General features: G+C 31.8%; 2 protein-coding genes across 2 annotated transcripts; both read left to right on the forward strand.

The window, feature by feature from the left end:
* Positions 1 to 10064: 10064 nt before the first annotated feature.
* LOC108213876 (uncharacterized) lies at positions 10065 to 12134 on the forward strand. Its single transcript, XM_017385664.2, has 3 exons — positions 10065 to 10150; positions 10237 to 11626; positions 11745 to 12134. The coding sequence occupies exons 1-3, from the start codon at positions 10065 to 10067 to the stop codon at positions 12132 to 12134; spliced, it is 1866 nt and encodes a 621-aa protein (XP_017241153.2).
* Positions 12135 to 14312: 2178 nt separating this feature from the next.
* On the forward strand, positions 14313 to 19749 carry LOC108215315 (uncharacterized calcium-binding protein At1g02270). The gene is made up of 10 exons (XM_017387764.2): positions 14313 to 14829; positions 14941 to 15045; positions 15445 to 15550; positions 16124 to 16344; positions 16456 to 16532; positions 16632 to 16740; positions 16845 to 16970; positions 18108 to 18218; positions 18525 to 18632; positions 18966 to 19749. The coding sequence occupies exons 1-10, from the start codon at positions 14743 to 14745 to the stop codon at positions 19197 to 19199; spliced, it is 1284 nt and encodes a 427-aa protein (XP_017243253.1). The 5' UTR covers positions 14313 to 14742; the 3' UTR covers positions 19200 to 19749.
* The last annotated feature ends 1026 nt before the right edge of the window (positions 19750 to 20775 follow it).

Consider the following 20775-nt stretch of genomic DNA (forward strand, 5'->3'; position numbering starts at 1 on the left):
AATAATATTACAATGTAAATATGTAATCTGTACAATACTTTTTTTTTTTTTTTTGAAAATGTAATCTGTACAATACTTGTTTACAAGTTACAACAACATAAAGCCAATAGTTGTTGAAAACACTGGATTAACGGAAATACAAATATTAGACTTATAGAACATAGAATTTAAACAAAGTAGAAATTGGGAATTATAATTGATGTGCCCTAGTCGACAACAACCTTTGAGGTGCATCTACAGACAGAACGCTGAGAAAATAAGATTGGCTCTTTATCCATCGGATTGCTGTCCTTTTACAAGTTGCTATCAGTTGCTCCCTCCGGCCTCGATGTATGTTTTGACATGTATTTTGACTTTTGAGTTTGTTGTTAAATATAGTTTTATAATAATTTTTTGAAATTTTTTCCTGGATAAAAATGTGACATTTAAAATTTGTATTCATAAAAATGATTAAAAAAAATTTATGAAACTATAGTTCATAGCCGTCTCAAAATGTCTGCAAACATTTAACGTAAACAAACTATTGGGACGGACGGAGTAATATTTGCAATGACCAATTGATGAATTACTAGATTGTCTGTCTTTTGTGGTCGAGTTAAATATCATATTATGATTGTTCTGGATTAAATTAAGACCCACCAACAATTATTTCCTTAGTATAATTTAAAAATATATTATATTATTCTTTGTCTAAAATAAATGTGTTTTGAATATTTACATATATTTTAATAGGATAGAAAATGATAATTATTATATATTATATTTTAAATAAACTTTTTAAATTAATAATTATTAATACTTACAAAAAATCAATTTAAATATTTATACAAGTACAACTGTACATTAGAGTAACAATGCTTCATTTCATTTTGAAAGGGAGGGTACTGAATACTGAATTTGACGGTGGAGCGCGTCACCTCCCAAGACCACATCTATCTATCAATATACTTATATAAAGGAGAAGCGAGAGGCGTATAGGTGGCGCTCTCAGATATTTTCGTTATATTTTTCTAATTTTCTGAAATTATTGGATGAAATTGTTAAAAAAAACTACTTTTTTTAGTTTCAGATTAGTTAATATGGTATATATATCTTGGCATAAATTAATCTGATTATGTTTCAGATTATTTATGGAATATAATAGCTTACCTTTTTATTTCAGATTAATTGATATGATATGTATATCTTGGCATAAATTAATATGATTCTGTTTCAGATTATTTATGGAATACACTAGCTTGCAAGTTTTTTAATCAGATTTTGTTTCAGATTATTTAATTATGGAAAAGAGTAACACATAAGTCTCTCTGCACCTATAAATATGGGTTTTGGATCATCCAAACACAACGACATCGTAACCCATTTTATTCTGGGGAGCTATTATTATACACATATTTATCTTCTCCATCTAACACAATAATGGATAATGGATTTCACTGTGATGGATGTTTTGAATAACAATAGAGATGATTGATTGACAAGAGTAAGAGTTTGTCGGATGTGGGAGTAGACTACTATCTCATGAATTTAAATTGATGTTTTTGCGGACAACCAATCCAAAGAAATTGAAGAAAAAGTCACTAATATACACCTGCATGGATTGGAATATATACGTTCCGACATGATTAATGTTCGTATAACTAGAACATGATGTTTATCCCTATTAAAACTGGAGATGGCTTCAAAGTTGTATCTCAATATCTTTTTGACTTTTACGCACTTATGTTCTTGACTTCTATGCACTTATGTTCTTGCAAGCTTACTGTTTGTTTTATTGATCAATCAATGTATATGGTTAGATGTTATCAATCAATTCTGTTAAAGAGCTGTGTGCTTTTTATATGTAGGGCATAGTGTATATGTCTAAAAAGTAGTGTTTGGAAATTAATAACAATGTTAGTGTAAAACATGATTACTTAAAAAAAACACAAGATTCGTCATGCTTTAAATCGTTAATTATGTGTAGAAATTTGTAATTTTGAATTATTAATATAATTTTTATAGACCGCCGCAACGCGCGGCTTCTCAACTAGTACTATATTATGCTGTTAAACCGAAAGATGGAAAGTTTGATCGGTCGGTATTTGGCTGAAATATGGGTTTATCCCTATATTCAATTATTTTTTAACTAAAATATATTATTTTTTTTATATTTTTTAACGAAAAATACTCAGTCTTCTGAAATAACATCGAGTAACATAGTAGTTATCTTTTTAACCAAACATATTGTCTTTTTTAGACTTTTTAACTAAAAAAAACGATCTTCTACAAATAACACGGACGACATATATAGAAAAATATAGAGTTGGGCTCAATGGAGACCAAAAACTTTGGAGTCCTTAGAGACTACAAGATCTACCGTTAAAATAATCTGGCAATTAATGGACATGATTAAATATTTTTTGTCCTGCATTTCTAGTAATGTAATATTAATAATTTACATTATTTTTGTCCTGCATTTCTAGTAATGTATTATTAATATTCGTGTCCTGCATTTCTTGTTTTGGTATTAATTCAAAATTATCTTTATAATTTACACTATTCTTGTCCAACATTTCTGGTAATGTAATATTAATAATTTGTCTCGCATACTTGTGATATATCTAAGTGTTATTTTGTCTTGCAACAAATTCAATTCATTGCAGGACAATGATAATGAGTTCAGTGTCAATTATAGTAATGTCCAACTACATCTTTATTTTGTATGCAATTATCATTTTTATTTGTTAGGATTTCGGTGATTGAACACCAGTATTATGGAATTATTATTTTATGTTATGCAGAATTTAGAAGTTCTACTTGTTGTTCACCGATTTAGAAATGCAGGACAAGATAGGCAGAGAAAACGAATGTACAAGACAAATATCTGCAGCCCTGGATGTAAGTCTCTAAAGCCTCCACAAAAATCAGTCTCCATAGAACTTTTCACTAAAAATATAATAATTATATTAAAGTCTAAACATTGAAAGTCTGGTCAGTCGGTACTTAAGTCGAAATATGGGCTTATCTACATAACCAGTTATTTTTTTTGACTAAAATATATTATCTTTTTTATTATTTTTAATTAAAAAAACTCAATCCTTTGAAATAACATCGAGCAACATAGTAATCATCTTTTTAACCAAAACACATTACCTTTTTTTAGATAATCTAACTAAAAAACCCGATCTTCTACAATTAACACAGGTCACGTATATATAAAAATATAATATTATTATATATAATTATTATTAAATAATCGATGATATTTTTCAACCAAAATACATTAATGATATTTTAAAATTCTCTAATGGTCTCACTTTACAAGTAATATTACGAATCTATACTATATTATATATTATTATACTATTAAGGTCGAAACATGAAAAGTTGAGTTGATCAGTTAGTCGGTCGGTCAGTCGAGTTTGGTGGACCGATTGGTATTCGACTCACTGTCGATTAAATCAAAATATTAAAAATGAGGTTAGTATGATGGTATTCGGGTTTACGTGTTGCTTTAACTTATAATATGTCTTATACTATATTATTAATTATTAATAACAAAACATAAAAAGGTTGATTGGTTGATTTATATCTGGTTTATAGATTTTCTTAAATTATACCCAGTGCGCACTCGAATGGTAGCGACTACGGGTTCCCACGTAAAAAAACAACAACATATTTTAACATTATAATTAAAATATATATATTCGACTAATTTTTAATTAGTCATTTGACGAACTTAACTATTAAGAATTTGTTTAGCTTTTAGATAAAAAGTTTATTTAATCATATTATTTTATCATAATTTTATTTTAACAATAAAATTAAATAAATTTAAAATATATACAATAAAATATCAAATATTATAATCGCTCGTGCATTGCACGGGTTATAAGCTGGTTCTAATTATGCTTGTTTAGAAAGATACTACCTTATATAACCGTGTCACGGGATATTTATAATTTTATTGTATATATTTTAAATTTAACTGAAATACAAATTCATCATAAATATCAAATTTTTAAATGTTTTGACTTAATTGATAATAAAAAAGGTTATTAGAAAATGTTATATATTAAGGTTACTCGTAAAATAATACCGTCGAACTGATAAAACCCGACCGACTAATAAATTATTAATATTTCAATTTTAATAAAAATAATAATATATATTATATTATATTATAGTATAAACATATAGTATTTGACCCTTACAAAAATTTTAAAATATTGTAGATTTTTACTATAAATTTTGTCCTGGTATTTTCGTACATTTACTTCATTGAAAATTTAAAAGTGTTGACAATTTTTTTTTATCCCCCCTGTATACATTTCCTTATCTCGTCCCGGGTCAAGATTATAATGTGTATTAAAAAAACTTGTTATGGCTTTTGCCCTAATATGTAATATTTCCGGTTTACCACAAATCGGTTTTTAGTTTTTAATTTTTGATCTTTCATATTGTTTTAAAATAATTAAATCATCAATATACTTATATAAAGGAGAAGCGAGGGGCGTGTAGGTGGCGCCTATCACATCGCTCCGTCCTATTTTTCTAATTTTCTGGATTTTTTGGATGAAAAATATCAAAAATTAGAACTACCTTTTTTAGTTTCGGGTATATTAGAAGCAAGTTTCAGAATCTGATTTTGTTTCAAATTATTTATGGAATATAGTAGCTTGAAAGTTTTAATTTGATTTTGTTTCAGATTATTTAATTATGGGAAAGACAATATCAAAAATTAGAACTACCTTTTTTAGTTTCGGGTATATTAGAAGTAAGTTTCAGAATCTGATTTTGTTTCAAATTATTTATGTAATATAATAACTTGAAAATTTTCATCTGATTTTGTTTCAGATTATTTAATTATGAAAAATAGTATCACACAAGTCTCTTAGCACCTATAAAAACCCCTATAGATTGTAGGGTTTTGGATTATCTAAACACAACCTCCTCTCTCTCAATACCACAACCCTACCTCTCTCTGGTGATAGTTCTCTTGCTCAATTTCTAACTCGGAGGCGTCATTCTTCTGCAACGATAAGTGAAATCTGTTTTATACAGTATTAAAAAAATAAAAGTTGTTGCAAGGAGTTGACAAATCCAAACATGGGAAAAGAATATAGTCTTGACATAATATTGATGGTTGATATCAATAAATTAACTATTAGTGATACTAGCCTTAAACCCGTGCAAAGCACGGGCGGCTATATAAATTTAAACTAATTATTAATTATTATATAATAATAATATATATTAATGATAGTAAATTTACTATTTTTATTTTTTAACTAATTATAAATTTATATTTAAAAGTATAATGGTGGAGTTTTTATCTTGTAGTATATCAAATTGTTTAGAGATGTAAGACTATGAGAACTCTACGTGTAGCAGACTTTTAGTTATAAAGTGAATCACGAAACCAACATGATCAAACCAAAATTTTGTACGACGACAAATTATACCCATGTTGGCTTATTATATTATAGTATAGATAGTATAGATTATAGATAGCCCCGTATTTCGACCTAAGTACCAACTGACCAAACTTTCAATGTTTCGCCTTTAATATTATAGTATAGATGCGTATATATTTTTTAAGGTTTGACTTTAGTTTTTGGTATAGTCAAATAGGTCCTATATTTGTTTTATATTTTGATTTGTTTATATTTTGTTCGAAACCACTAATTTTGTCTGAAGCCCGCTAATTATAAAAGCCCGTGTACCGTCCGATCAAATTTTTAATGTTTCGGCTTTAATTGTATAGTATTTTTTGGGGTTTGACTTTAGTTTTGGTATAGTCAAATAGGTTTTATATTTTATGTTTTGATCGTATATTTGTTTTATGTTTCGATTTGTTTATATTTTGTTTGAAGCCCACTAATTTTGTTTGAAACCCGCTAATTATAAAAGTCCGTATAAAAGTCCGTTATGTTTCGATTTGTTTATATTTTGTTTGAAACCCACTAATTTTGTTTGAAACCCGCTAATTATAAAAGTCTGTATAAAAGCCCGTTATGTTTCGATTTGTTTATATTTTGTTTGAAGCCCACTAATTTTGTTTGAAGCCCGCTAATTATAAAAGTCTGTATAAAAGCCCGCGTACCGACCGACCAAACTTTTAATGTTTCGGCTTTAATAGTATAGTATAGATATGTTTGTTGGTTTTGTTTTGTTCATCAGACATGTTTGTTGTTTTTTTTTATATGATTTATATTGTATACTGGAATAAATTATTCATCGTTTGCTCAAGCAACTTTTAAGTAAAGGTTGTTTATACAATATTAAAAAATAAAGGTTGTTACAAGCAAGGGTAGTTATAGACCGCTATCTCACAGATTTAAAGATTTAAGTTAGATGTATTTGTGCACAATCAATCCAAAAAAATTATTTTTTCACCATGAATTATAATCCAATTTAAATTGTTAATTACGTGTATAAATTTATTTTCCTTTTTTCACCATGAATTAGAATCCAATTTTGCAATTTTATATATTAGTATTGGTATTACATCAAGATTTTTATAATATAAATTTATTTTATCCTACAAATATTAATTTTAAAATATTAATATACTTTTTATAGACAGCCACATAATTATTTTATCCTACAAATATTAATATTGAATCATTAATATAATTTTTATAGGTCGCCGCAACGCGCGGCTTCTCAACTAGTTAACTTATAATTTACTCAATTAATATGCTTTTTCCCCTGGATTGCAGTGCACTGAAAGTACGATGCAAAAACAGTGGGCGGTCACCATTAGCTGTGGGCCGAATCCCGAAAGCAACGTACAATAGATACTCCCTCCGTCCCATTTTAGTTGTCACATTTGGTTTTGTGCCGGTCAAATTGACCAAAGTTTGACTGAAATTTATTAATATTTTATCAATTGAAAAAATAAAAAAAAACATGTCACCGAAAATAACTTGTAATCTACTTTAAGATGTAATTTTCAGTTTTTTAAAATGATAAAAGAGTGACTTGTAATCTTTGGTCAAAAATTAGTCAATTTGACTAACGAAAAAGGAAATGTGACAACTAAAATGGGACGGAGGGAGTATATCGTTCGTCTCCGTCACATTCTAACGGTATACGTTTCTTTTTCAATGTTCAGTATGTTTTTTAAAACTCTTATAAAATACTATAGTAGTATAATATAAATTGTATAAAAATATAAATGTTATACCTTTATACAGAAAAAAATCTTAAAAATAAGTAACAGAATTATAGTTGATTGAAATATTAAAAACCTTGTCGCACTCCGTCCCTAGTGTATACTATTGGCCGGGACAGAGGGAGTATAAATAATAAATCATTTAAACAAATAAAAGATGCATACAAATAAATAAAGGGGTTGTTTGGTTCATGGTTAATGAGGCCGGTTAACGGGATTCGGAACCTCATATCCATACATTATAGTTGGATTAGCAAAATTTTTGTGTGAGATGGGAACCTCATTCCCTCTTGAAAAATATATCATTACTTCCACACACTTGGTTACCCTTTCCCATACCCATTCTCATACCCCTCATTCCTATTCTCGATTCTCATTTCTACCAACCATCCACACACCCCAAATATATATATATATATGCATACTCTCTCAATCCCATTTTTTATTATATAATACAATTAATTTTTAATAATATAAAAACATTATTACATTCACTATTTTCTTCCATTATTTTCTAATCTATAATAATATAACACAATTACATCCACTACTTTTCTCCATTATCTCAAATCTATTATTACATATAAATTAAATGCGTCCACCACTTTTTACTAAATAATACTCCCTCTGTCCCCCTCATTTGTTTACAGTTTTTTCACACTGCTCGACACGCATTTTAAGGTGCATATAAAACATAGTTCTACAGCTTATTTCTAAATTTTTTATTTTTTGTATAAAAATTTAAACGTGAAATTTTTATTCAAAAAAAAATCTCAAAATAATTTATCAAACTACATTTTACAAGCGCATTAGAATGCGTGCCGAACCCGGTCCCCAATGTAAACAAATGAGGGGGGCGGAGGGAGTATAGGTTCTTGGTCGTGCATTTTATGATGGTCCTATTTAAAAATTAAAGGTTTTGCGCATAATTAGAGGTTTGAGCTGTTTAGAGGTTTGATCATTGGAATATACTAATCTTAGTGTTTGATAGTTGGCGAATTGAAATAGAGGTTTGGATCCAAAAAATTGATTTTGAAAATTTTACTACGTAATTTTTTTTGAATCAGTGGTTTTAATTTGTGTAAGAAAAAACTAATTCAATTAGTTTTATGAGAAACTGTTAATTTGATCGATTAATCAAAACATCTACTTCAATCAGCTAGTCAAAACATCTAATTCAATCCGCTAACAACTAACCGCTAATCCCAGGGAAGGTCGGTATAATTTTCTTGCAACCTTTGAATTGAAATTTACATGTAATATATAATTGAGAAAAAAATAAAATTTATAATATTAGAAATTATATTTTGTCTTTTTAATATGTAATTTTCGTATTTCAAAAATAATAAAAAAATAATTAATAATGTTTAAACAAAATTGGTCATCTTAACTCTCGAAAATCAAAATGAGAGGGGAGAGAGGATATATAACATATGATACATGTTGCCTGCAACAAAGTAAAAGCAGAAACATCTGCATCGACAACTGGCTAGCACTGGACCCCCTTCTCACCGCCTTTTTGTCGCTTTGGCGTGACGATAACCAACATTAACATTATGGATATTAAATTATTGCACTATCAACTTTTCTTAGATTCACCAATAATTAATCATTTACGGCAACTCTGCTTGCCTTAATACTCCCTCCGTACCCGTGGGTTATATACATGGGATGGGGACGCGGCACAGATTTTAATACTCCTGTAGAATATAATTCTATAACTTATTTTTAAAATTTTTTTTTTATAAAAATTTGAATGTTATATTTTTATTCAGAAAAAAAAAATTAAAACTAAGTTATAGAAGTATGTTTTATAGGAGTATTGAAGTGTGTGCCGAGCAGTGAAAAAAAAACGTATAGAATTAAATGGGACAGAGGAAGTAGTACTTAACATTTTCACCCGGACTTGATCATATTCCCCGCTTCCATTAATTTCTACCTATTTCAAAAATAATTATTTATAATAATTTAAAAATATTATAACATTCACTATTTTATTTCTTTGTTTATCTCTATAATAATAATAAAAAAATTTAATGTGTATTTATATTGACTTCAATTTCATTTATAATGATAGTCCTAGCATGCATGAAAAATTTCAAAATCAAAATTTTCATCTTAACTAAAAAGTCTTCATCAATCTTCAACAGTTTCCAAATACATAATCCCCGACCTTTAATGGTGTATCTTTATATTTTCAGAGTCGTGCTTCATTTATCTTGGCAGCATCTCCATCCATCCTCACATATAATTGTTAACCATTCACGATGTACTCTGCATATCATCTACGATCCACTCCAAATATCATAGCTCTAGGTTATATATCAACCAAACTTATCCTGGGTTATATAACTTCCTCTGGATTATATACCAAGGACCAGACTTCCTCTGGGTTATAGTTCAAGGACCAGACTTCCTCGACCAGACTTGCTCTAAGTTATATGTCGATGATCAGACTTACTCTGGATTATATGTAGAAGGCTAAACTTACTGTGGGTAATATGATCAAGTAGACAACAACATTGTACAACCCCACAAACAACGGGTTAATAGGCTAAATCATAATCAAACTGACCTCTAAGTTGCAATTTCATAACTGAACTCAAAAAGTTTGCAATCGACTAACTTAACTAATATTTAGTTGCATTTTGATAATTAAACGGAAAAAAAGTTGCACAGCCGTTAACTTATACTCAATTGTAACGGAGGGACGTTAAATTTTTTAAATGGGCTGCCACGTTTCTTAATTGCATTCCACGTAGACTTTATAACCCGAAAGCCCAACAACTAAACCCAATTAATTAAAAATAATACCGATCCATTTATACTAACCAGAGCTAGCCTCATGTATTACGAAGAAAGAGAAGCGAGGAAGAACTCACTTGAAGAAACTCGATCGAAGATGACAGAATGTAGGAATGAGTTAAGAAATAGAGATTCAGAAGGGGATTCAAACGAAGTGGACACAACATTTAGCGAATCGATGAGGTAATTTCTAGGGTTCATATACCCAATTCCAAGTTGGGGGTTTTTGCATTTACAGGTTATCTGATTAAATGATTTCAATTGTATAGGTATGACGTAAAGCTTTATTATGGAGGTCATTTTGTACAAGTGCCTACCTACTCCTACACATCATCTCAGTTCAAGCTCTACAAAAATATTGACTTGGAGAATATAACTGTAAACGACTTGAAGGTATTTTTGGGCGAAATTGTTGGTGAGTTTGATAGCTTATATTTTGGAATCGATAATGGAAGGCTAGAGTTGCTTAATAATGCTTCAAAATTTGAAGTTATTGAATATAGTAGAACATGTAATAATCTGGCTACTTTATATGTGTACCATGTGTCCCTCCCTGAGTGTGATAATGATGATGACTATTTCAATGACCAAGACTGTAGTGACGAGAAATTTGTTCAGATTAAGAAAAAGGGTAAGGAAGATGAGCAAAGATTAGATGAGCTTCAAAATGAAAAATGCAATAATGAAGAGGGGAGTGACTCAGAAGATTCGTACTATAGTGAAGATGAAAATGACCTTTTAAATGAGTATACTAGTGAGGAATCAGATGATGAAATTTGCTATGCCAGTCCCCCAGAGTCAAAGAGAGTGAAAAGAGTTGATGAAATATTTAATGAAAATGCATTAGGTTCTGATATAAAATGGAAGGTTGGTTTGATTTTTCATGATAAAAAACAGTTAAAAAATGCTATTAGATTAAGCTCAATGGAATGTGGCAGACCCTACCATTACATGGTTGATGACCCAAGAAGACTTCAAGTAGGCTGTGCAAAGGGTTGTCCATTTAGGATGTGGGCCACTTATATTAAAAGTACCCAGTCTTGGCAGGTGAAGACTTTAAAAGATGAGCATAATTGTGTATGGAATTACCAAAACAGGCTTGTAACAGTTAAATGGCTTGCTGATAAGTATGGGGATAGAATAAGGAAAAATCCAAATTGGAAGTTAGTAGAGATGCAGGAGGAGTTCAAAAAGGAACTAAAGGTGGATGTGGGTAAGTGGAAGTGTTGTAGAGTGAGGCAAGCAGCTTTGAAGGGTGTTGAAGAAAAGATGGTTCAACATTATGCAAATCTGAGAAAATTTGCTGGTGAGATTCTAAGGAGCAACTCTGAAAATACTGTTAAGATAATGACCTCTAGGTTGCAGGAAGGGGATCCACCTAGATTCCAGAGAATATACATATGTTATGCAGGTTTGAAGAAGGCATGGAAGGAGTGTAGGCCAGTATTGGGACTTGATGGGTGTTTTCTAAAGACAGTCACAGGGGGACAGTTGCTTAGTGCTGTGGGAAGAGATGGAAACCATTGTATTCTACCGGTAGCAATAGCTGTTGTCGAAAATGAAAATTATGAGAGCTGGAAGTGGTTTCTACAGCTTCTGATTGATGACTTGGATTTAGGAGAAGGGACCGGAAAGACACTAATTTCTGATCAGCAGAAGGTAATGTGTAATATGTTTTTAAATCCTTACTTGTTACTGTCTATATTATGCTTTTTGGTAGTAATATGTTTGCTTGTTATTATCAACACTTATGCTCTGTAATTGTCTTGTAAAACAGGGTCTAGACAAGGCGATAAGAGAATTGATGCCATATGTGGAACATAGGTTCTGCACACGACATTTATGTGCAAATTTGAAGAAGGTCTATCCATCTAACCTTGTTACTAATTGTTTCTGGACTGCCTCAACATCAACTCATCCACAAGCGTTTAAGAAAGCCATGAAAGAACTGGAGAGGGTGTCCAAAGGAGCAGCTGAGAAGATGAATGAGTTGGATCCTGGAGTGTGGTCGAAGGCACTCACTGCTATCAATTCACAAAAGAAACAAGTGACTAGTCAATTGTCTACTGCATCAAAGTCATGCACAGGGAGCACAACCAGAACTACATTGAAAGGGGGGAAAAAGTTCAAGCCTCCAAGAAAGACCAAAGACCTGAACTCTCTTTAATTAAAAAATTCATATTTTGTTGAACTCAATGTAGCGGAAGTTTTTAAATTGTTCCACTCTATGTAATGGCACTATTTAATCTTTTGTTCTACCTCGTGTACCAACTGTGTTATGGTAATATTCAAGTAATGCAAGACTATCAGTACTTAAAACAAGTGTGCAATGCAAAAATCAGTAGTATTAATCTATCATGGTGCACAAAAACTATCAATCAAATTTTGAGCCAGAACATACAATATTATTTCTTTTGCTGCACCTTTCTGAAGAGCCTGAAGTATTATTTTTTTGGCCGCCAACAGGGTGCATTGTGCCATCAAGTACTGCAGGGTGCAATATTACTTATTTTTGTTATTTTTATGTAGATATAAAACAATATATTTTATATGATTTTTTGCTGTCTCTGTGATTGAGGTTTGTGTCATTGAGTATTTGTGTGTGTGCTTGTAATTTCTATGTCTAAAGTCCAGTTTTGACGTTTGTGATTTTCTTTTTGGGGCTGATTTTGTTGTTATTTTTTTCCAAGCGCAAGTGACCTTAAATAGTGGCTTCATTGTTTACCATATACTGATTTCTTCATCTTAAAAATGATGGTTCTGCATTCGAAAGAATATGGACTTAGAGCTATGTTCTCCTGAGTCCTAAATGTGGATAAGTTCATCAAGTTAAAGCTGATGCTTTTAGTATCCGCATATTATTATATGTTCATTTATCGGCCAAAATCCTCAGCCATGCCAGACCACATCTCTCCATTTGTTCCAGGCAAGTGAAGTTCATATATTTGAGTTTTTTTATTAAAGCTGGATTTGTAGCAGTGAAAATCTAGAGAAAAAAATCGAGTTCGGTGATGGTGTTCGGTGCTTCTATATGAACATGTAAGTATATATTGTAATTGGGTCAGGTTCTTCATTTAACTACTGATGGGTTATGACAATCAGCAAGCCTAATGGATGTTTTTTTACACGTCATCTAGCCACATCAGCGCTCCGTTAGCTCTGTTAAATGTTTTAACGGCGATCATGTAAATGCAACTAAATATTAGTTAAGTTAGTCGATTGCAAACTTTTTGAGTTCAGTTATGAAATTGCAACTTAGAGGTCAGTTTGATTATGATTTAGCCTATTAACCCCACAAACAACTCTTCAAGGAGGGGGTGCCTTGTTTAAAAAGCTCATTACAGAAAAAGAATTTTCGATGATTTATATTCCCACTTGCATCTCGAATACAAGCCTACAAGTCGGAATCGGGGTAGTTGTTATACACAAAATTCGACTATGGACCTGACTTGCTTGGGCTAAATCTAAATTGGTCGGATCCTTTATTACAAGCGTCATTACGATGATTTATATATTTTCGAAAAGCGTGGAAGACTCTAATGGACTATATTGAAGAACATATTCTATGGGTGTGCATTAGGATTATCTATTTAAAAGACCCTACTATATATTCTGGTGAGTTATCTTCATTTGGAGTATTGGGTTGACGTACATCTGATTTTGGATCACTTATCTTGTAGTCTGACGGGTTGTCCTTATCAGTGAGTATAGATGGGCCTTAACATTTAAGGGAAGTCATGATTTCGCCGGTCGGTTAAATTAGGAGAAATACATAGTGGTTATGTTGGCTTTGATCGATACGGTCAATGTCGTATTCATGAAATCCCGAAATTGTAATCGGACCCTAGGGCTCATCGTTGTGCATTCTTTAGCGGATTTCTATATCTTTTGTTGATCCATGGAAAAGAAATCCAAATCCATCTAGATCACCTGTCCTCCAAGAACTACGGGATAACTTGATCCCTATAAAAATAGGTATACGTAGGCAAATTAAAGAGACACGAGTTGAGTGTACAAAAACGCAACTCGAAATCCAAATCTCTGCCACCCTTTATTTTGATCACCACTGCTCTCCGCTACAAATTGCAAGAAACAACCATCATCACATATCTTAATTTCGACCCCAAACCTAAATATTTTTTTTTCTTTACCAACCTAACACAAAACATTGATTATTAATTGACTTGTTAATAAACTATTACATTGACTTTAAATATAAACTATTTAATTTTCATTTATAAAGATTACCCCCACACGGTTTGAAAGCTCAGCACACCAACAATCCAACATGCAGAAGAAGACAGCGATACAAACTAATGCAAGTCCAATCATTTTATATTACCCATAAATTCAAAAAAAATCAAAATTTAATTCCGTCGGTTTTCAAAACTCGGAATACACAAAGTAACAAAGAAAATATCTGTTGGCGCATAGCAAAACTCGTGTTTATCGACTTAGAAAATCAGGGGACATCCCTGTTAAAACTTGTTGAATAATGAATATTCATCATCTATAGTTTAATCCACCCAGATATTCTTCGTCTCCGTGAGTTCTTTATACATTAATTTTCTGCACCTCAGCCTTCTCTGCCTGTCTGTGTCCTTTTTGTTTGTGGTTGTAGTTATATACGTATTCCATTTAGCCCCCTTTGTTATTTCATTTATTCTCTTTCCCTCTTGTCTATATATTCTGCTCATCTACTGTTATATAAACACACACACACACACACACAAAAAACAAACCACATTCAACTACTTCTTCAGCATAAATAAGCAATGGGTAGGAAGAAGATAGGGAACCATTTGATTACATGTACAACTTTCAACATCTTGGCTCCCATTTACAAGAGGCTTGATCATCAGGTTCTTGATAAAAATCCCATCTTTTTTGGTTCTTGATGGTGTTTTTTGTGTTTTGATTGGTGGGTGTTTTGCTGTTTAGTTAAAGATTGTATGTTGTGTGTGATTGAGCAGGATCAGAGCTGCAGAGAAAGTGATAATAAGGCTAATTGGCTTGATAGGAATCAGAGGATTCTGGATATGTTGTTGTATGAAAGATCATCTATTATCTGCCTTCAGGTACTATGCTATTCATGTTAACACTCTTCGTTAAAATGATATAATTAGGCCCTTTTCCTAACACGATGAGGTTCCGAAAGATGGGCTTGTATAATAAACTCTTAAGTCTCAAAATAGGGGCTTTTGGGTGATATAATTAGGCCCTTTTCCTAACACGTTGAGGTTCCGAAAGATGGGCTTGTATAATAAACTCTTAAGTCTCAAAATAGGGGCTTTTGGGTGAGGAGAGTGTTAAATATGTACTATGAATCAATTAGGCTCTCCAACTGATTCTAACACCTTAAGGATTTAGGAGAGTGCTGACTTGAAACAAATATAAACCATTAGGATTTAGGAAGAGGAAATTATAGATACTAGCACTTTTAACATGTGGTGTATATTTGTCTATTGTTAATGCAGGAATTTTGGGTTGGAAATGAAGAATTAGTGACTTTGTATGATAAGGGACTTGGCGATGCTGGCTACATGACTTTCAAGCTTGCACGGACCAACAATCGTGGTGATGGTAAGACCCCTGATTTCTAATTTTTTCAAATGTTTACTGAATACATGAATTGTACTGCTTCTGGAATTATTTTTAGTGGCTAAACATTGTGCGGTTATTGTTTTTTGTTAAATTTATCTTCTCATATATGTAGGACTACTTTTGGATGTCAAAGATGCCAATTGGACTTTATCAATTGACATGTTTCTCCAGGTTGGAGGATCAAGATATTTCTCAATTACATAATTATTTTTTATTTTTAATCATTAAAGAGGAGTGAAAGTGTACCTTTTGAAAGGAATTGGTATTCGCACTGCCTTTACTATTTGATTGGTGGAGAAAACTATATATCGGAAAGGAAAAAAGGAAGACGATAGTAGTGAAAAGAAAAAAGAAGTATTGAAATATCTCTACAGGCATATGAAGCATTTATTTTCGCATCATCATCCCTTATGTGTTCATTTATATATGATTATCGTGATTTAATATTTGTGAGTAGTTTTACTGGAACTTCTTATTAAAAAAAGACTATATGGTTTGGTATTCATGATGTGTCTTCCAAGTGATCAAGGTTATTTCTATTGGTATATATAGGTCTACTGACTGCTGTGCATAAGGACTACTTTCGGGTTATTAATGATCAACCGTTTCTCTTACATGGGTTTGGAGATCGTGTTGCTCACCTGTTACATCTTGAAGTAGCTACTCCATTTTTGCAACACAGAAACAACAGTGTGCGGCAAGAAATTCTTGTTGTAAATACCCACTTGTTGTTTCCACATGATTCAAGTCTGTGCCTGGAACGCTTGCGTCAGGTAGAATAATATTTGAATTGGGATCATATTTTGTGTGCATTGCTATGAGTAATTTCCTTTCCTATTATCTGCTCTTTGGATATTAACCTGGACTATATTATTTTATAATAGGTGTACAAAATTTTGCAATATGTCGAATCTTATCAGAAGGAAAACAAGCTTCATTCTTTGCCAATCTTACTGTGCGGGTAATTCTTTGATTCATCACTGCTAGACTCCTTAACCCTTGTTCAAATTATATTGAAGAATCTAATTTAAATTCGATTCTACTATTTTCCACCTTGCAGTGACTGGAATGGAAGCAAGAAAGGCCATGTTTACGAATTCCTCAGGTCCCAGGGATTTATATCGTCCTATGATACAGCTCACCAGTACACTGACACAGATGCACAAAAGGTTACCTATGATTACTAATCATGATCCGCAACTACTTTCTTTCTTCTTAATAAAAATAAGAGTGGAACACTCAACTTATGTATTTTTTTTCTTTTTCTCGCCAGTGGGTTAGCCATCGTAATCATAGGGGAAATATCTGTGGAGTTGATTTTATATGGCTTCTCAATCCCAATAGTTACAGGAAAGTACTGAAAGTCAGTTGGAGTGAAACAGTGTTCGGCATGTTTAAGGTAAGCAATATTTTTCTTTGAATTCACTACCTTCACCTGTTGATGTAGTGTAGTGTTCAACAATAATTATGTGCAACTTTACAAAAGCACCTAATTAGCAATTCCTCCGTTCCTCTGGACTTTGTTCTCATACTTTAGGTCTTTAATGAGAAGGCATTATAAATTTATTTGTTTTTGCTTAACGTTTTTCGATAGAGATGTTTGAAGTTAATATTTTCTTCAAAACAGAATTTACGAAAATGGATTATATGCAAACCTGAAAATACGTCAAAAATTCAAAGGGACAAGTAAAAGTGGACATAGGGAGTAATCACTATGCGATTTTACTTTCTAACGATCCTTTTTAATGATCTAAAATTCCTAAGTTATAATACATGGTTAGTTTCATGAAATACTGAGCCCCTTTAAATAACTGATATATCTTGAACCCCGACTTCCTCATATAAGGAGCAGATACCTGACAACATTGATTTTATAAGGCAGAGAAGATGAATCTACTCAATCCAGTAACATGATTGACTGATTAGGAAAGTGAGTCATGTTGTTTGCAAACTAATGATGTTAAGAAGTGTTATATATTACAATACCATATGGATACATCTTTATGAATTACAATCTTTAATCTATGGTTACATATTTTTTCCTACGAGAAAATTTAGTCTAGTTTCCTAATAGTCATGGATGTTCTTTTTGCATATATTAAAAACTCCGCAATCACTTTATTTTGTTGGGGTTTTCTCATAAATACCTAAGTCTAAAATTATTTTTGCAAAAATACTACATTTTTTTTAAACTATTTTGCAAAAATACTATACCTATGAAAAATTTGCAAAAATACTGTATGCAACCATGTGCAACCATACTTGCAACTAGATGCAACCATATTTGCAACCCCTACGGGACCAATTAACTCAAGTTGCATCTGGTTGCATCTAGTTGCAGACCGTATTTTTGCAAATATTTTCTAAAAATTTAGTATTTTTGCAATTTTTTTCAAAAGATAGTAAAATCGCAAAAAAACTTAAAAAAAACTGGTATTTTTGATAAATTCCCTATTTTCTTTATGTCTCTCCACTTGTCATACTGATGGAGTTCAGTAGATTGAATCATCTTGACCATGTCGTCACTGATTTGCAGTGTCTTCTTCGACGGGAATCATTAACAGCAGATGATGCATTTGCCATTTTAAAGGCTGACAGCAGTGGTGATTACATTACTTATTCTGGGTTTTGTGATGCCTTGAGCCAGGTACGTAGTTGGGTGTTTCTATATATTTTTATAAAAAGATTCAGTTTAATGGCTTGTGAAATTATAATTTTGTAGTTTGATGGCCGTATCCTAGTTTTTGCACGATGGCCTGAAAATTAATTTTTAGCTATTTAAATGTTTTCCCGTCAAGTGTACTCATGTCCCTTTTGAAAGTTTAGCCTTTTTTTTATTAAATGTTGTTCATCTTCAGTTAACGAAAATATTGAGTAGCATAGGTCACGTTCCTTTGTAATGATATTTTCATTTGTTTATATGTAAACCTGGTAAGATTGTGCAACTTTGCAGCTTGGTGTAACTGGAAAGCAATATGGTCTGAGCATGGAAGAGGCAAAAGACTTGTGGGAGCAGGCAGATATTGATGGAAATGGAATAATCGATTACCAGGAGTTTCAGGTAATGTATTGACACATGTATTATGCGCTTTAATCTTTGACTTGTAACATTCTTTATTTTATTTTTCTGCACCAAAGCCTCTTTGGTCAACCAAAAACTAATGCAAATATATCCAGGGTGTTAGTGTGATGCCCTCAAGGATCTTTCAGTTCACTTCGATTTTTCCTTGGTTATTGAAAACATTTTTCCTCTGTCCTGAAACTCGATTAATACTACTCTATGGGAGACTTCTTTTAGTATTGGGTTAATACATTCATAATATGTTGTAACAAGTAGTAATTACATGTTAAATCCTGATCCATAATACTTATTTATTAATTTTCATCCTTGCAGCTGCGGATATGGAATCCTACATTGTCTCATGATAGAGATGATATAAACAATGAGACGTGGGAAGATATAGAAAATAGCACAGAGCACAGCGTTGGTTTGAGGGTGAAAGATGCTGTTCTTTTTCCTCCAGAAGTGGAAAAGGGGATGTGGCCTGAAGACTACTCTCTTTCTGATCATGCTCGACTCACTGTGGCATTTTCTCCTGTTAGAATGTCTTGCTCCAGGCTTACATAATCTTGACATATTTGGATCCTAAAGTTGGATGTTACATACACAAGGGATGATCAGAAGATCAAGGACATGAAAAAAACCCAGTGGCAGTTGCAGGCGGTCAATGACTTGGTGATTCTCAAGGTTGCGATATGAATAAATGAATAACAACAGTATATCTGTTCTGGTACCTTCAGATACCATGACGAAGAATCTCGAATTTTACAAGATACTTGGACCTCTAAGCTTTTTTAAAGACGGGGCTGATGGCTTCCTCTCTTTTTTTTTCTCACCTCTGATTTCGAAGGAGTCATAGCCACAATTCCACCTGAGACGTGCGGATTGAGCGGATGATATCAACATTGGTATCTTGCTTTTCATAGTTGGATCATGTGGCTATCTGCTTTTGGAAGGATAGAGGATACTGAAAGCTAAAAGAAATAGTTAACTTGTATACATTTAACAAATTGCAGTTTATCATCAGTGCATATTGGAGTTGCACTATCCCAAACTGAATTGGCTTTGATTTTGTTATTTATTCGGTTCATTAACAATGCATAATAATTGACAACCAGTGAGCTTTTTTTTTTTTTTTTTTTTTTTTTTTTTTTTTTTTTTTTTGAAAATGAGAATGAATCTCAACAATATGAAACAGCAGTTCACCGTGATAATTCTTTCATTCAAGAAAGCTTATTATCTAACCGTCGGACATGCAAGATGACCGGGGAAATTTAGACAATAAAACTTTAATGTCCGAAAAGAAAAACCCGTCTTCTTCCAAGAATCCTGAGAATAGAAGAAAGAAAACAAGAATAATATAAGTCGACATATATAACACATTATATATATTATAAAAATAAAAGATAATATATCCAATAATTAATTAATATTAAAAACACGTGTATATTGCATGAGATGATCAAAAAAATCCCACAATTATGATAACTCATAATTGAGACAATTAAGCTCTTAATTAAGGTACAATTATTAAAATATTAACGCCCTTAATTAAGACACAATTAACGTCCTCAATTAAGGCCAATTAACACCTCAAATAAGGCACATTTAACTCCATCAATTATGGAGCACAAATTACACCCTCAATAAAGAGGCACAATTAACGCCTTCATTAAGGCACAGTGAAGCGCCTTCCTTTTTGAAATCGTATCGCATGCTGATCCCGGAACTACCGTCGCCGTCGTCACCCTCGACCACCAAAATGGTATATATATTAAAATGCATTCATTTACAAGATTCAAAATTCAAATAACCCATAAATGGTACAAATATATTTAAATGCATTCATTTATAAGATTCAAAATTTGAATCTTTTAATTAATCTTCTAATTACTACATAAAAGTTCAACTTAAAGTATGAAGAAAAAATTCAAATTTTAAAACCAAATAAATTAAAATAGTCAACTTGCCATTCACAAAAACTAAAATTAAGACCTACATTTACTACTATTAAAATCAAATAAATTCCAAATTTTCAAATCTAAACTAAAATCATGCAACAAAATAAGTCAATCAGAATAATCTAATATCAAAACACGCGCTAATTAAGCACCATTACACCACCTCCATCGTCACCGTGCAA

Source organism: Daucus carota, chromosome 3 (genome assembly GCF_001625215.2).
Source record: "Daucus carota subsp. sativus chromosome 3, DH1 v3.0, whole genome shotgun sequence".
Classification (NCBI taxonomy): domain Eukaryota; kingdom Viridiplantae; phylum Streptophyta; class Magnoliopsida; order Apiales; family Apiaceae; genus Daucus; species Daucus carota.

What these genes read in the sequence shown, in the direction of transcription:
- LOC108213876 (XM_017385664.2), top strand. Translation starts at nt 10,065, where the DNA reads ATGACAGAATGTAGGAATGAGTTAAGAAATAGAGATTCAGAAGGGGAT. An exon ending in ACATTTAGCGAATCGATGAG is followed by an intron (nt 10,151 to 10,236) that starts GTAATTTCTAGG and finishes TCAATTGTATAG; the next exon opens with GTATGACGTAAAGCTTTATT. An exon ending in TAATTTCTGATCAGCAGAAG is followed by an intron (nt 11,627 to 11,744) that starts GTAATGTGTAAT and finishes CTTGTAAAACAG; the next exon opens with GGTCTAGACAAGGCGATAAG.
- LOC108215315 (XM_017387764.2), top strand. Translation starts at nt 14,743, where the DNA reads ATGGGTAGGAAGAAGATAGGGAACCATTTGATTACATGTACAACTTTC. An exon ending in CTGACACAGATGCACAAAAG is followed by an intron (nt 16,741 to 16,844) that starts GTTACCTATGAT and finishes TTTTCTCGCCAG; the next exon opens with TGGGTTAGCCATCGTAATCA. An exon ending in TCGATTACCAGGAGTTTCAG is followed by an intron (nt 18,633 to 18,965) that starts GTAATGTATTGA and finishes TCATCCTTGCAG; the next exon opens with CTGCGGATATGGAATCCTAC.